This window comes from Microtus ochrogaster, chromosome 2 (genome assembly GCF_000317375.1).
Source record: "Microtus ochrogaster isolate Prairie Vole_2 chromosome 2, MicOch1.0, whole genome shotgun sequence".
NCBI lineage: Eukaryota > Metazoa > Chordata > Mammalia > Rodentia > Cricetidae > Microtus > Microtus ochrogaster.
The window spans coordinates 29,274,682-29,290,456 of NC_022010.1; the positions used below are offsets into that span (position 1 = coordinate 29,274,682).

Below are 15,775 nucleotides of genomic sequence, written 5' to 3' on the forward strand. Positions count from 1 at the left end.
GGCTCTGTGATCAGGAGCACCTGCTGCTCGCAAAGAGGGCTTGTTTCAGTTTCCAGCACCCCCAGGGTGGCTCGCAACCATCTACCTAAAACTCCAGGTCCAGGAGATTCCCAGACTTGTGTTATCAAATACAGCAAACCATCACAAAGGAGTGAGGGCACCCGGCGCATACATGATACACACGTCCAGTCAAACAAAGCATTTTTAAGAAATTCTTAAATTTAATGAAAAGACGTAGGGATATGACTCATGTTGGATATGCAGTATGTTGATATGAGAGTATGTATGTAGGTATAAGAGCTTAATATATATTAACTATGATGACATTGACTTAAATTGATGATGACATTGACTTAAATTGCTACACACACACACACACACTTTATTGAAATAAGGATTTAGTTCCAGTGAGCTTCCAATCCTTTGTGTCTTCCCAGTGTGGTCACATTGTCTAAGCCTCTTTTTTTTTTTCCTGCCTTATTGAGGTCGGGTGGCCAGACTTGACTTGGGACAAAGGTTATGACCCCCTTCCTTCCCAAGTTTGATAACATCCACACCATAACCCTTGGAATACGCCTGCGGTTGTAGCTCAGTGACCAAGTTAGCTTGCTCATTTCTTTGGGTCCCACACACACCAAGCCTTGGATCTTCGACTTACAAAAATGTAAAAGCTTCTTGTCCGAGTTTTGTTTTACCAGCAGAACTTCATGCAAATCGCGCCCCAGACCTCTTTGTATAGCCTATGGGAAGTCTATGCATCTGCACACGCCTATCTAAAACCGTCCACGCGAGTCCAGGCCCAGCGAACACACAACCTGAGCCCTTGACCCTCGCTCCCCCAGGACCGCAAGCGTGGGAGCCCCGGCACAGAGAGACTCCCTACTCCTCCCACGCCCTCTTTCCTTCCTGGCCGGATGGACGCACTTCCGGCGGATGTGGGGGGCTCGGCCCCGGAAACGGAAGTGAGCAGCTTGGCCGGCTGACTGTAGCGGGTTTAGAGGTTTGTGCCGAGCGATTTCCAAGATGGTGAGTTAGCGCGAATGGCCGTGATCGCGGCTGGTGTCGGTGTCGCGGACACGATCTCGGCTGCGCTGTCCCGGCGGGTGTCTGGTTCGAGGATGATCCTGGCTGCGCGCTCCCGAAGGGAGTCTATCGTGGGCATGACTCGGGCTGCACGCTCTCGGGTGGTGCTGCTTCCCGTAGGACCGCGCGCTTCTGTCTCCGGGGCCTCCCAGGCCTGCGCGCTCCTTCCCTGTAGTGGCGCGGACGCACAGGGCACATCTGAAAGCCGAGTCTTATGTGGGTGTTTATACCGCCACTCTCCCTTTCCCTCGGGGTGACTGGAGTCTCCAGCCCACGACCGCTGGTCGCATTTATACAACTCAGCCTGGGTTTACAAACATCTCTCCCCGTGTCATGAGTTGGGGCGCAGTTTGTCTGTTTTGGTTAGTATTTGAACTCCCTCTCTCCCCCTTCTGGCCTCTCCTCCTTTCCCACTTTCTGTTTCTCCTTGAGCAGACTCCTGAGTCACCGTGGCACAGAGCTGATACAAGAACCCCTTGCCGCTCACCTGACCACGTCCAGAAAGCTTTTGTTAGCAAATACCGCTGACTGTTGTAAAGGAGTGTGAGGAACACTCTAAAAAGAGAATGGTTTTAGATCTTTGTAGTCTGACTTTTATCCGACACTGTACTAGGAGCCCTTACGGAGTCCTGATATTTTCCAGGACATCGGAAACATGGGGACCGCAATACTAGAGTGCATAGAGAACTCTTCATTATCACTTTTCAGTAAAGCAGTCCGCAGGAGGAATGCAGAGGGTTGATGTCAGTTAGCATTGGGAAAGCATCACGTAGGTCTGGTCCTGACAGCCACAGAGTAGGTGACAGGTTCTCTTCCTGATCCACCATGGCTTCCTGTGAGAAGGGATGGGCACAGTGTAGGCTCTTGATTTGCGGATTCAGGACCCTGGACTTTGTTTCGCTAGTGTTAATGAAGCATAAAAGAGGTCTTTAGCAGTTTGGTGGTGAGGTTGTGTTTTGGTTTTTTGTTTGTTTTGGTTTTGTTTTTCGAGACAGAGTTCCTCTTTAGCTTTGGAGCCTGTCCTGGAACTAGTTCTTGTAGATCAGACTGGCCTTGAACTCAAAGAGATCTGCCCGCCTCTGCCTCCCTAGTGTTGGTCTTAAAGTCATGTGCCACCATTGCCCCTCAAGGTTGTATTTTTTAGGGAAACCTTGCTATGCAGAATTGGAAAATTGGTGAGGCTCAAGCAAGACCCAGGGGGTGCTAGTGACATAACCCCCATGAACGAAATCTATCAAAAAGTTGTGTTCTCAGAATAGTTGGTTCTAGACTAGTGTTAGACACCAGGTTACCCACAGGCTAGCACCTCTCTGTACCTGAGCAGATAGTGATGTTAGCTGTAGGTGACAGTGTATCAGTTCTAGAGGCGCTGCTTGTAGCTTTCACAACATCTCAATTAGCTGTGTTAATTTTTACTTATAGTAACCCCCCCTTCATTAGTTCTATGAACTCATGTTCCTAGGTGTCATGCCTTAACTCCTTGTCTTATTTATTTATTTATTATGTATACAATATTCTGTGTGTATGCCTGCAGGCCAGAAGAGGGCACCAGATCTCATTACAGATGGTTGTGAGCCACCATGTGGTTGCTGGGAATTGAACTCAGGACCTTTGGAAGAGCAGGCAGTGCTCTTAACCACTGAGCCATCTCTCCAGCTCCTTAACTCCTTGTCTTTTATTGTTGTTCATAGATCTGTCCTTAAGGATTGGTGATCTGTCCTCGGCCTTTACCTTTTGTTAAACACTGCTTTAAACTAAGGGAGGTCTCTTTCCAGTGAAGTGAGTCTGATTGGTCTTACCATAAACCTTCCATGACTGTCAATTTTAGGGCAGAACTCAAGTGTTTTGTGTGTGTGTGTGTGTGTGTGTGTGTGTGTGTGTGTGAGAGAGAGAGAGATACTATCCATCTTTGAAATTTGCCACTTCATTAATATGTTAGTTGGTCGTCTCAAACTCGTTGTAGTTTGTTTGTATGCTCATGCCTTTATGTTATTTTTTTGATAAAATGCTTTCCCTATTGGCATACTCAGAAGTCAGAGCAAGAGTCCTTCTTCCCCAAATGTGGTATTACTCAAGGTACCCTGTGTGATGGCTGCCACTACTTCCAGCTGTATCTGTGTAGATCCCAGGCTCCTTGAGGACACAGCCTTTATCTGTGTCTGTCTTTTAACTGCTGTGCTGACTTTGTGTTGCAGAATGCCAGAGGACTAGGGTCGCAGCTGAAGGACAGCATTCCAGTTACGGAGCTCTCAGCCAGCGGGTCCTTCGAGAGTCACGATCTTCTCCGGAAAGGGTACGTGGGGGGTTGTGGCTATGCCTTGCGCTGAGGAAGTGCTTCGTGTGGGTCTATTTGAAAGGCTGTAAATGTAGGTTGGGTTTGGGTTTTAGTGAGTGACTTCCTCAGATGGAGTGTGGAGAGGAAGAGGCCTGTGCGGTCCTTGCATTGGGATAAGCATCTCATCAGAGTAAGAGCAAGGCATCCCCCTAGTGCATGGTACCCTGTGGGATGATTGGTAGGATTCTGTGGGGTTTCCTGGGGATTGGACCCAAGATGCCATAGAGTGGGAGGTAAGTGCTCCACCACTGAGATAGATTGCCCTGGCCCTTGATTTGGTAGGATTCTTAGCTGCTCATAACTCAGAGAGGCATTGACTTCCTGATGTTACTAACTGCCGGAATACTTAACTTTTCTATGGGATACACTAGAATGTAGCAGTTAAAAGGATTCACCCCAGACTGGGCAAGTGTGGCTTGAGTTTGGATCCCTGGCGCCCATATAAAAACCAAGTCAACCTAGCCAATCTCACTGAACAATCTGTTGTTCAGTGAGAGACCCTGTCTCAGAATATAAGGTGGAGAGCAACACTGGAGACACTTAATGTCAACTTCAGGCCTGCCTGTGCATTACCTGTGTGCTGTGTGCACACACGTGGACACCCAAGTTTCTCTTAAGAAGGTACGATGTAGACCAGAGAAACAAGGCCTTCTCTACAGAGCAGAACCGGCGCACATAGGAACTCACACAGACCGTGCTGGCAAGCACAGAGCCCACACAAGGTCGGAGCCAGATCAGGTCCCAGTGCTGAGACAGGAAGTAGACAAAGCCCCGCATCCCTAACCCAGAAGCTATCTCCAATTGATAACCTCTTGCAAAGGAAAAAGGAGTTTTGTTCAGTGGAGTAGGAGTACGTCTACAAACCACACTTAAGGGCAGGCTCCAGTGGGCAATAGCCAAAACAAAACAAACTCATAACTTTGGAGTTCTTTTTTTTTTTTTTTTCCCCAAACCTTACAGGCCTTTTTGCCCATATCTTATGGTTCTGGTTTTTATGGGATTTCTGTGTTTACAGATGTTTGTGTCTCAGTGACTGTGTGTGTGCCTTATGCTTTTTCTTTGGCTCTTTGTTTTTTGTTCTATTCTGGTTGTTTATTATTATTATTTTTATTTATTTTATTTATTGTTATTATTATTATTTACCTGTTTGTTTTCTAATGAGAAAAAAAAAAGGTGTGGATTTGGGTGGTTGGGGAGGTGAGGAGGGCCTGGAAGGATCTAGGGGAGGACCAGAATTGATCAGAATATATTGTATGAAATGAGTATTTCCAACAAAAAATAAAAGGGGGGAGAGAAAGGGTGATATGCTGCAGCTGCCTGGTGTGGGTTCCAGCTCTCCTGTCCCCTGGATGTGTGTCTCTTGACAGGTTGTTAAATTGACTGTCTCAGTGTTCTCAGATATGACGAGACTAACAGCGCATCTCTTGCTGTGGGAGTTATCCCTGGAAACACCTAAGTGGTACCTGCTGTTACCAGGCAGCGAGTGTTGGCTGCTGCTGTTTCTCTTTTCCAGCTCCCTGTCGTGCCTGCATCTGTAATTTCCTTTGTGTTTAGACACGTGTTTCTAGTCGTCTGTCCTTGGCACATCCCTTTTCTGCTCAGTCACACAAGACCAATAGGGCTTCCCATAAATACCCATCCATAAATTGTAAGGAATTTGCATCTCAATTTTATTTTATTTTATTTTTTTTGGTTTTTCGAGACAGGGTTTCTCTGTGGCTTTGGAGGCTGTCCTGGAACTAGCTCTTGTAGACCAGGCTGGTCTCGAACTCACAGAGATCCGCCTGCCTCTGCCTCCCAAGTGCTGGGATTAAAGGCGTGCACCACCACCGCCCGGCTGCATCTTAATTTGATTGTTGACTTTTTCTGCAGGGGAATGGTGTTCTGGTGCTGGGTTTGGGCACGTACATAATCCCTTTGGGATTTGTAGAATATTGCCTCTTGAGTTGGAGGTGTAATTTGATTTGTTATAAGATTATCAGGCAAAGGGCTGGAGAGACGGCTCAGCAGGGAAGAGCACTTGTTCTTACTCCTGACCACCTGTAACTCCATTTCTGAGCATCAGGTACACTCCTCTGGCTCTGTGAGAACCAGGCATGCACAGGAGGATCATCATACTTTTATGCAGACAGACACTCACAGATCAAATAAAAATAAATAAATCTTTAAAGAAAATTAATAGGCTAGTTGCCAAACTAGTCCTGGTGAATTTTTCCTTCCACACCAAATGTTACTTCTTTTCTTCCCAATTAGCCAGTAAGACTGCATTCAAAGAGCTGATTTTGTGGTCTGCCTCTCCGAAGACGTCTGTCCATAGACAATACCCAGTGCCTAGGATTTCTTTCAGCCCCCAGATGTTGCCTTAGACAGTCCTTAGCTTGGCCGTGACCACTGGTCTGGATCCAGCTGTGGGTACCTTAAGCATGTGGTTTGACGAAGCTTTAGAAAAGACACACTTCGTATTGACGAGCCTTAGCTGTTCTGTCCTAGGAGACTGCCCCATCAAAGTGGCAGGGAGAATAAACACAACGCTTAGTAAACACTTTTAAAACAATTTAAAATTTTTTATTAGAAGATTTACAAGAGAATCTAGGAAAGACATCAAAATAAAAATGAAACTCAGTGGAAACAGGTAGTTGGTAAAAAATATGTAAAGATAGCTCGCCATAGCCTTTCAGTGGCATTACTATCAATTCTTTGTTACAGACAGAGGACATGAGTTGAGTGAGTATCCATCTCTGGAAAGCCCCCGCTAGTAACTGAAATCTTGATTACCGTTGTCTATAGCAGACATGTTTTTAATCTGGCTGTCTTCTCATTCATAGTTCTCTGTGTTTTAACAAAGACTTCTGTTCTTGTACTGGTCGGCACCATCACAATGAGAACAGGTTCTCACCTCCAGAGAGCTCCCGTGCACACTCCTGTTGTGTAATCACAGTTTTGAGGGTGTTGGGGGGATCATGCCCCAGCCCTCTTGCTACTGCTCGCCCACTGAGCCCACCCCCTGGCCCGGAACTCCAGTTACACATGCAGCTTACCCTGCGGTGGAGAATGATGTGTATTATGTTAAATATTTTGTTTTTCTCCCTTTAGGTTTTCTTGTGTGAAAAATGAACTTCTGCCCAGCCATCCTCTTGAATTATCAGAGAAAAATGTGAGTATCTTACCTGTGACTTTCTTTTTATCCTCTGCTAGAAAAATGGAAGGAGGTGTGGGTTTGAGTTCACATTAGAAGACCTTTGGGATTCCATTCTGGGTACAGAGGAGGGCACTGCCGGGAGAGGAGACAGGCAGATCTCTGGTGCTCACTGAATCTGTGAGCTCTGCTCAGTGAGAAACCATGTCTCACAAAATAAGGTGGGGAACTACTGAAAAGAGGCCTGGTGTTGACCTCTGCCGTCATTTGCAGACTGACATCTACGCAAACACATAGGTGCACCACACACACACAGCTGTACAGAGGTAAACGTTACCAAATGTATCAAGGCTAAATTAGCGAGTACACTTTATATCAGTTGTGGGAGGGGCTCAGCCTCTGTCGTTAGCGTGGTGTATTCAGAGCCAGAGCGGCATGGCGCCTTCGTAGCAAGCACTCGGGTCAGACTTGCTCTCTCTGCTCCAGTTCCAGCTCAACCAAGACAAGATGAACTTTTCCACCCTGAGGAACATCCAGGGACTGTTTGCTCCCCTGAAGTTACAGATGGAATTCAAGGCGGTGCAGCAGGTGGGTGTCTTCATGGAGGCTCTCTACGCCTCTCTTCCTACTTCACAGAGACAGAGCTGTTCAATGAAGAGACTCTTCATGGTGTAGATGCAGTGTCTGCAAACAGCTGCCATCTTGTCTTTGTTTCTCTGACCTCTGTGGGTTCCTGTCGATATACAGCCGGGTGAACCTGTTGCTTCGGGAGTGGCTGTGCGCACATGTCCTTCCGCCTGTGCGAGCTGTCCCCTGCCCGTGTTCTGGGTTCCATCACATCATACTACTTTCGGGAACAACTCCTGTCTGTCCTGGACACCTTTGCTTCCTCTTCCTCTGTGCCCGTGGCTCCCGAATAGTGCAGACATTTTCTCAGCCCGTTTCACTTGAACACTGTAGTATTAGACACACAAAGCTCTTTCCTTTTCCCCGTGATGCTCGCAGACCTGAAGCCTATGTCCCCTTCCTCTCCGAAACCCTTTTCCCGCTGTGTGTGGTTCCTTTGGTCTGTTAGCTGAAGTGCTGCTTTTGTTAGTGCCGCTCTCCTGGTCCTGACTGTTTTCTGCCTGTCCTCTTCGTTTCTCATGTGCTGTTGACTCTTAGAAGTTCTCCCGTCCTTGGTTGGAAGGCCCACCCAGCACCTCGAATTCCCATGGTCCCATGAAGAATAACTCCTTAGTGCTCATGACTTATGGGCGAATAGGCTTCTGCCTAAGGCAGACTGGAGCATAAGCCGTGGTCGCCTCACTCAGAGCCTTGTCGCTCCCGCTCCCGCTCCCAGATGTCTAGTCCTTACTCGGCCTGCGTGTTCTACTGCAGCGATTCTCGCCCTGCTCCTCTCGGCCCCTGCTCTCCATCCCGAGGGCCTGTAATGCGGATCTCACTGGATACGCTCCTCACTTTGCCTTCTGGATGAAACCCAGCTGCCTGATGGATTGGCTTCTTGCTTCCTGCTTTGGGCCTTCCTTCATTTGTTTCCAGTACTGTGGATTCCTCTATCTTGCCAGCTAACCTTGAATTTTGGCTTTATAGGCTGGTGGTTCTGGAAGCTATTTTAAGTACTGCTTTACCAGAATAAGGCTCTAAAGTGGCTTTAAATGAAATGGCTCAAGTCTGAGTATAGGCTATACCATCTGATCTAAACACTCAAGAGTAACAGTCTGAAGCACATTTGTTGCTGTTTCAGGTTTATTTAGTCTTATTTTACATGCGTGTTTGCATATATGTCTATGCACCATGTGTGTAGTGTTTGCAGAGGCCAGATCCCCTGGGAACTGAGTTACAAGCTCTTCTTAGCATCCATATCGGTGCTGGGAACCTGGTTTCCCAGGAGAGCAGCCCACGCTCTTCACTGCTGAGCCATCTCTCAGTTCCTTGTTGGTATAAGACGGAAAGACAGTGCGAACAGCACAGGGCTGTCCTGAAGATTCCACGGAACAATGTTTACCACAGAGCTGTTAGCATCCTGTTTTCTGTCTGCCTTGATGTAAGTTACAGATTGCTAGTAAAATAGATGGCCTGAGTTTTTACTACCGTTTTATCAAAAAGCTTTGCTCAGGGTCCGGTCCTTGTTTTCCTGGTCCCTTGCTTGTATTTTGCAAGCCCCGCTTTGGTTGCTCTTTCGCGGTTGTCCCTGACTTAACCGCCTCCCAGACCCTTTGCTCTATTCTCCACTTATAGGTTCCTGTTTCTATTTCTGTTTCTTCCTCTTCCTTCTCTCCTTTCCATGCTTCCGCTTTTTTGATTTTGAGTGACAACTGGAGAAAGTTTTTCACATTGTAAAGATCAAATAACACCTTAGTCTGTTGGCAATTGAGAATAGTATCTTCAGTCTGAATGGCAAGGATAGGTCTCTCCGTAACTGTCTCTGCAGATGGTGATGGGGTTTCAGTCCTAGCATCATCGGTTGCTGGCCACCTCATCCTCTTGGTAAAGTGTTAAGTGATCTGCAGCAGGACTGAAAACTGAGTTTGGTCACATTTGAGTGTGTTGGGCACCGACTGTGGCAGCGGTTGCCGTGTGCAGGCTGTGTGTGGTTGTGTTGAGCACCGGCTGTAGTAGCAGTTGCCGTGTGCAGGCTGTGTACGGTTGAGTGTTCTGAGCACCGGCTGTGGCAGTTGTTGCCATGTGCAGGCTGTGTGTGGTTGTGTTGAGCACCGGCTGTAGTAGCAGTTGCCATGTGCAGGCTGTGTATGGTTGTGTTGAGCTCCGGCTGTAGTAGCAGTTGCCGTGTGCAGGCTGTGTGTGGTTGAGTGTATTGAGCACCGGCTGTGGCAGTGGTTGCCATGGCAGGCTGTATAGCACACCCTGTCTGTGTCTGCTCCCTCAGATGGTGACTTACACAAAACTGTGTGGTTGGGTCAGTGACAGTCAGAATGTGAATCCAGATGTTTCTGCCTGCACAGCCTGTGCTTTGCTGATACCTCACTTGGTTGCCAGTTTACCTGCCTTTAGGGCTTGGCAGAAGAGGTTACATTGGCTGAAGGACACTGATTTAAAAGCCTTATAAGTGAGTTTGGTCTGCTTTGTCGGTTACCAGTGCATTTGAAAAGGTTGCGTTTTCCCCTTATTCTAAGCAGTGCAGAACAGCATAGAAGTGAGGTGTCCTTTGCTCAGTGGAGCGATGCTCACTCGCCTGGGACTCCTCAGAAACCTGGTCTCCCTGTGCTCAAGTGAGGTGTTGGGTTCCGCTCTGGAAGTTTGCTTTGCTTTTTATCACGTGGGATGAGTCTTTCTCTGTCCTGCTAGCCAGCTCCCAGATAACAACATGGAGGCTTCTTATTAATTATGGAAGCTTGACCTTAGCTTAGCTTATTTCTAACTAGCTCTTATAACTTAAATTAACCCATTTCTGTTCATCTACCTACTGCCCTGTGGCTTATGGCTTTTACCTCTCCTCCTGCATGTCCTGCTTCCTCTTTGTCCAGCTGGCGACTCCTTTCTTCTTCTCAAAGCTCTCTCTGTCTGAAAGTCCTGCCTGTGCCTCCTACCGAGCTATTGTCCCTTCAGCTCTTTATTACACCAATCACAGTAGTACATCTTCATACGGTGTGCAAATACCCCACAGCAGTTACACGGTATGTGACCCCACCCCCAACAGAAGCAATGCCCTAAAACACAGGTAGACATGGTGGGTTAGTTAGTGGTCGTAAACACAGGCAGACATGATGGGTTAGTTAGTGGTCATAAATACAGGTAGACATGAAGGGTTAGTTAAGTTAGTAAAAGTTACTGTTCCAATGCCAACACACTTTAAAACTTGGTCTGCACATAAATTGCATTCTTTTTTCCCTCTGGCTAAACTGTAGTTTTACTTAGTTTTGTAAATTTTTTTCAAATAAAGCGTGGAAGAGCATGGGATTATGGCACACAGTCTGCCTTTCCCCTCGATTTTTCTAACGCCGCCCTTTTCTCTTCTCCCCCAGGTTCAGCGTCTTCCATTCCTTCCTAGCTCAAACCTGTCGCTGGATATTCTGCGGGGCAATGATGAGACCATTGGTTTTGAGGATATTCTTAATGGTGAGTTACGCTCAACACTATGGACCCCTGTACTATACAAGGGGATCACAACCAACAGAGTCAGTGTCCCCGGGGGAATCAAGGCTGGTTGGAGTCATTTGTGTTTATTCGCAGCCCTAAGATGGGATTTCATGGTAATTACTCTGGGCAGCTTGTTCTGAGATTGTGCGTTTTAGTCTCCTTAGCGTCTGCTCTACTCCTGATGTCGGTCCTGCTCTCGGGCACTCCATCGTGTGTGCGTGTGTGTGCGTGTGTGTGTGTGTGCGTGCGTGTGTGCGCGTGCGTGTGCGTGCGTGTGCGTGCGTGCGTGTGTGTGTGCGCGCGTGTGCGTGTGTGCGCGTGTGCGTGTGTGTGTGCGTGCGCGTGCGTGCGTGTGCGTGTGTGCGCGTGTGTGTGTGTGTCCCTTCCCTGGCGTCCCTGTGACCTGCACACTCGCTGCTCCTCTGCGCACTGCCTGGACCGCAGCTCGGTCTCCTCAGGGAGTGTTGGCTAACTCAGTTCTGCACGTTTTATGAGAGCATCAGGAAATAAGACGGGGCTTTTCGAAGTGTCCTCACCTCCTTACGGCAAATAAGCTTTGGTTCCAGGAAAGGCTTCTCCTGTCTCCTGGTTGCTCAGGGCACGTCTCCTAACTTGCGGACTAGTGCCTTGCTGCTGGGTACTTGTGTTTTGGCGAGAGTGATGGCACATTCTGAGAATCAGAGCATTAAAAGGCGGAGCTGAAGGAGAGTTAACTGTGTGTTCAAAACCTAAAACACCACACGAGCAGATTCTCCATGCTTCGGCAAGCCCCCTTTGCTCCCGCATCCATTAGTTTCTTGTGCACACTTCTGGTTTGGTGCATTGGGCTCGGTCAGTGTTGAGAGGGCAGAGACTTTCCAGGGAGCCCCTGTTGAGGGGACCCATCAAAGGCTTTTGGTGTCTTACCGCAGTCCACTTCAGCTTTCTAGTCTCTAACGCGGGGTGGTGGGGTTTCAGATGTTCTTGCTTTGGAATTCTGATTTCTGTTGTCTGTGATGGGACAGGAAACAGAAAAGATAGAATGTTTTTGCAGAGGCTAGAGAAGGGCTCAGTGGTTAAGAGCACTGACTGCTTGTTCTTCCGGAGGACTGGAGTTCAGTTCTCAGCACCCACATGGCAGTTATAGGGCATCTGACACCCTCACACAGACATACGTGCAAGCTTAATAGCAATGCACATAAAGTAAAAATAAATCATTTAAAAATGTTTTTGCAATGTGAATGCCATCAGAAACATCAGAACTTTGGAAAAAAACTTTTTCTTTCTTTCATTCTTTTTTTTTTTTTTAAGATTTACTTATAGCTGGGCAGTGGTGGTGGTACACACCTTTAATCTCAGTGCTAGGGAGGCAGAGGCAGGACAGCTAGGGCTACACATAGAAACCCTGTCTCAACAAAAAGCTTTCATGTATGCTGATGTTTTGCCTGATGTATGTCTGTGTGAGGAGGGTGCCAGGTCTCCTGCTGCTGGATTTACAGACAGTTCTGAGCCATCATGTGGGTGCTGGGATTCGAACCTGGGTCCTCTAGAAGGGCAGCTAATGCTTTTAGCTGCTGAACCATGTCTCCAACCCCCTGTTCTTTTTCTTGAGTCAGGTTCTCATACGATGACCCCTGAACTTACTGTCTGTGTCTGAAGAGTCATTCCTGTGCCTGTTTTTGTTTCCCTCCAGATCCGTCACAGAGTGAGCTGATGGGCGAGCCACACCTGATGGTGGAACACAAGCTGGGCTTGCTGTGATGCGGGTGCCACGCAGGAACACAGAAGTGCACCTGTAGCTGCCTCCGCTACAGTCTGGCATACACAACATTAAAGTACTGACGAGACCGCTTGGTCACTTGGAAGTGTGTGTGTGGGTCTTTAGTTTTGGGTCGTGAGTAAAGCCAAGAGGTGGTTTCTGAGCTATGAGGTTACAGCAAAGCCCAGGTTCCTGGGTTTTGAATATGTTTCTACTAAACATTAGAAATTCCACAGTTCACAGCTCACCCTGATTTTCCTCTTCTGTAAACTTGATTTTAGATAACTGTCTTTAGGGGTTTTTGTTTTGAGACAGAGTCTCTGTTACCATCTAGCTCAGGCTGACTTGGAACTCACTGTGTAGACCAGGCTAGCCTCAAGCTCACAGGGATCCTCCAGTCTCTGCCTCTCAGGTGCTGGGATTAAAGACATGCACCATCACACCTGACTAAGGATTTCTTGGGTTTTTTTTTTTTTTGGTTTTTCGAGACAGGGTTTCTCTGTGGTTTTGGAGCCTGTCCTGGAACTAGCTCTTGTACCAGGCTGGTCTCGAACTCACAGAGATACGCCTGCCTCTGCCTCCCGGAGTGCTGGGATTAAAGGCGAGCGCCACCACCGCCCAGCTTGTTTGTTGTTTTGTTTTTCAAGACAAGGTTTCTCTGCATAGTTCTGGCTGTACTGGAACTCATTCTGTAGACCAGGCTGGCCTTGAACTCAAAGATCCACCTGCCTTCTCAATGCTAGGATTAAAGGTGGGCACCATCCCCACCTCCTGTCTCCCCTCTGTAGTGTGAGACTCATAGCCTTCAGTGTCCTAAGAAAGCTGCTAATGAATAGCCTAACGCTGAGAAGCAAAATCTATTGGTGCTTCCTAATCTAGAGCCCAAGGTGCTTGTTTGCAGTTGGGAAATCATTTGGGTTCCTTGAGATTTGCACATCTCTCTGCAGTTTTCCTCTTAGATGCTCTCTGATGGTGTCGGAGAACAGTTTAATGTTCTCGTTGCTACCAGTCTGCTGCTTCACATTCCAGGTCTGCTGAAAAAGGCTCTGTATACCACTCAGTACTTGCAGCAGTGAGTGATTCTTCAGCAGACACTGGCTCTCCTGTTGCTGCACTGTTTTGACTGTCTGCTGGAGTTAGAGCCAGGTAGGGTTCTGCCCTAGAGCACTACCTTCAAGGCAGGACTCAGGCATTGGTCCTGAGTTCTCTGTTGTGAGTTGTGCTAGTGACAGACTGGTTACGGGTGGTTTCCTATGCCCCCTCATTGAATCAGTTCAGTGATTTGAGAGCATAGCTCACAACACTGCCATTTGTTGACGAGGGTATCCTTACAGACATATGAACAGCCAGGTAGAAGAGGCTGCGAGCATCAGTAGCTCCTGAGGGGTTTGCATGGAAGCTCACTATTAACTCACAGCCCCTCCCCCTTGGGATTGAGGTTGGGGTAGGAAGGACTCCAAGCTTTGATCACAGTATCAGTATTTGATTCGCTGTATCAGTATTTGATTAAAATTCATAACACTAGGGTTAAAGGAGAAGCATACAAAATAGGGGTGCAACAAGAGTTGGGATTTTAACCAGTGAAATTAGGCTTTGGCAAACAACATTTCCCCTGGACACATGTTCACTGATGCCTTCAGAACTATAAGTATGCTTGCTGCCTTCTAATCAGTCCCTGTGTAGTGGGTGTGTGTCATCCCCCCACACTTTATCTTCACTGGGGGTCATGCCAACCACCTCTGGCAACTTCACGGAAACTGTTTCTAGACCCAACAGCTCAGTTGGCACATGAACTCTGAAACATGCACGGGGTTGTGCAAGCTCAAGTCAGACAAGATCCTGGGTGGAGGTAGGCAGGGTGTGGGCATGATCTCACCACTAGCTCAGGAGCTAGTGCCACTTGATAGCTGCTGGGGAAGGGATTGCATTTCCTTAAACATGTGATCCCTGCTAGGACCACCACACGCCAGGTCAGGCCCTACTCCCAAGAGTAGCTGAGCAGCACAAATTGAACTCCAAGGTTTTAAAAGCAAACAAAAAAAGCCTGAAATTGGTTGGGCAGGGAGGTAAGGGTGGAGGCAATAGGTCTGGGGAGGAGTTTAGGGGTGTTGAAGTTGATCAAAATATACTGTATGAAGGTCTCAATAAAAGTACCTTTTAAATGTATGGCCATTTATTATGTGTGGACCACAGCATCTATGTGAAGGTCAGAGGTCAGCTTGTAGGAGTTGGTCCTCTCCTACCATTTGGGTCCCTGGGATTGTACTTCAGGTCGTCTTGGTGACAACCACCTTGATCTGAGGAGCCATCTTGTTAGCCCTGGGTTAGTTTCTAAAGTAGATTGCAAGACTCCAGTGTGGTCTACTGAATTCAGATAATCCAGATCCTGAAAGCAGGGGAATTTCTCCGTCTCCCTCCTTCCCCCCCTCCTGTCCCTCATCTCCCACTCTTGCATAGCTCAGGCTGATACGCAAGCATTTCTTTAGAACACTGAACCCAAAATGCAACCTCCACTTGTTTTCAAGCTCATTTAGACTTCCTTGGTCCTCTATTGGATGCCTGAAAATGTGACTATTACCTAACTCTTATTTTCTCTCAAACCTATGCCTATGGTAATTAATTTACAAATTAAATGGCTATTAATTTACAAGGTATAAATAAAATTGATAATCTATAAAGTAAAAGGTCAGTAATAGCTGTTATAGATAACAGCTGATAATAAGCTAAAGCAATTGCCTCAGTGTCTTGTAATAAAGTCATGACTGGGTCTCTGCAAGACATTGATATTTTTGGGCTTTGATCACAGGTAACAAGCCATTGAGCTACAATAATGTCGTAGAGAGATGGATGAAAAGATGGAGAATAAAGCTCATGAGTGGTTGTACATTATGATTTGTGTGTTGGGTGGTCATCCTGGAAACATGTTCCTCTCCCATGACAACTGATTCAGGAGATGTGAGACAGCCCACCTTTCCTAAAGTGCTGAACCAAAGGAGTATTTTTCTCCTTTGAGTTCTGGATTCTATAAAGACCAATCCTGCCTTAATATTATTTCTTTAAATAGGCTGTGTTGTGCTTTCCTGTCGCTTTAAGGGACAAGCCACGCCCACTCCCATTACCTCTGACCTGCCTGCCGCCATCTTGGGCCTTTCCTTTTCTGCTTCCTTGACGTGCATCCTTTTTATTATAAGGAAGACCTGGGAATGTTATGGTTTTGGTCCCTTTAAGAGACAAGCCACACCCATTCCCCTCCCCATCCGCTGAGGCAGGCTGATCTTCAGCTTCCGGACTGAGCTTGCCCTCTTTTCCATCTTCCTCTCAGAGAGGCAGCTTCGCTTCTACCTCTCTCCCCACTTCTCTGCTTCCCCCCTTCTCTGTCTCT

The 15,775-nt window shown here is 47.3% G+C and overlaps 1 protein-coding gene across 1 annotated transcript; it reads left to right on the forward strand.

Moving 5' to 3' along the window:
• Nucleotides 1–926: 926 nt before the first annotated feature.
• On the forward strand, nucleotides 927–12,499 carry Pomp (proteasome maturation protein). The gene is made up of 6 exons (XM_005344713.1): nucleotides 927–1,026; nucleotides 3,279–3,376; nucleotides 6,512–6,572; nucleotides 7,041–7,142; nucleotides 10,541–10,634; nucleotides 12,328–12,499. Exons 1-6 carry the CDS (start codon nucleotides 1,024–1,026, stop codon nucleotides 12,393–12,395), a joined length of 426 nt encoding a protein of 141 aa, XP_005344770.1. The 5' UTR covers nucleotides 927–1,023; the 3' UTR covers nucleotides 12,396–12,499.
• The last annotated feature ends 3,276 nt before the right edge of the window (nucleotides 12,500–15,775 follow it).

Excerpts from the sequence above, each read along its gene's own strand:
- Pomp (XM_005344713.1), top strand. Across the intron at positions 6,573-7,040 it reads TTGAATTATCAGAGAAAAAT|TTCCAGCTCAACCAAGACAA; the intron begins GTGAGTATCTTA and ends TCTCTGCTCCAG. Across the intron at positions 10,635-12,327 it reads TTTTGAGGATATTCTTAATG|ATCCGTCACAGAGTGAGCTG; the intron begins GTGAGTTACGCT and ends GTTTCCCTCCAG.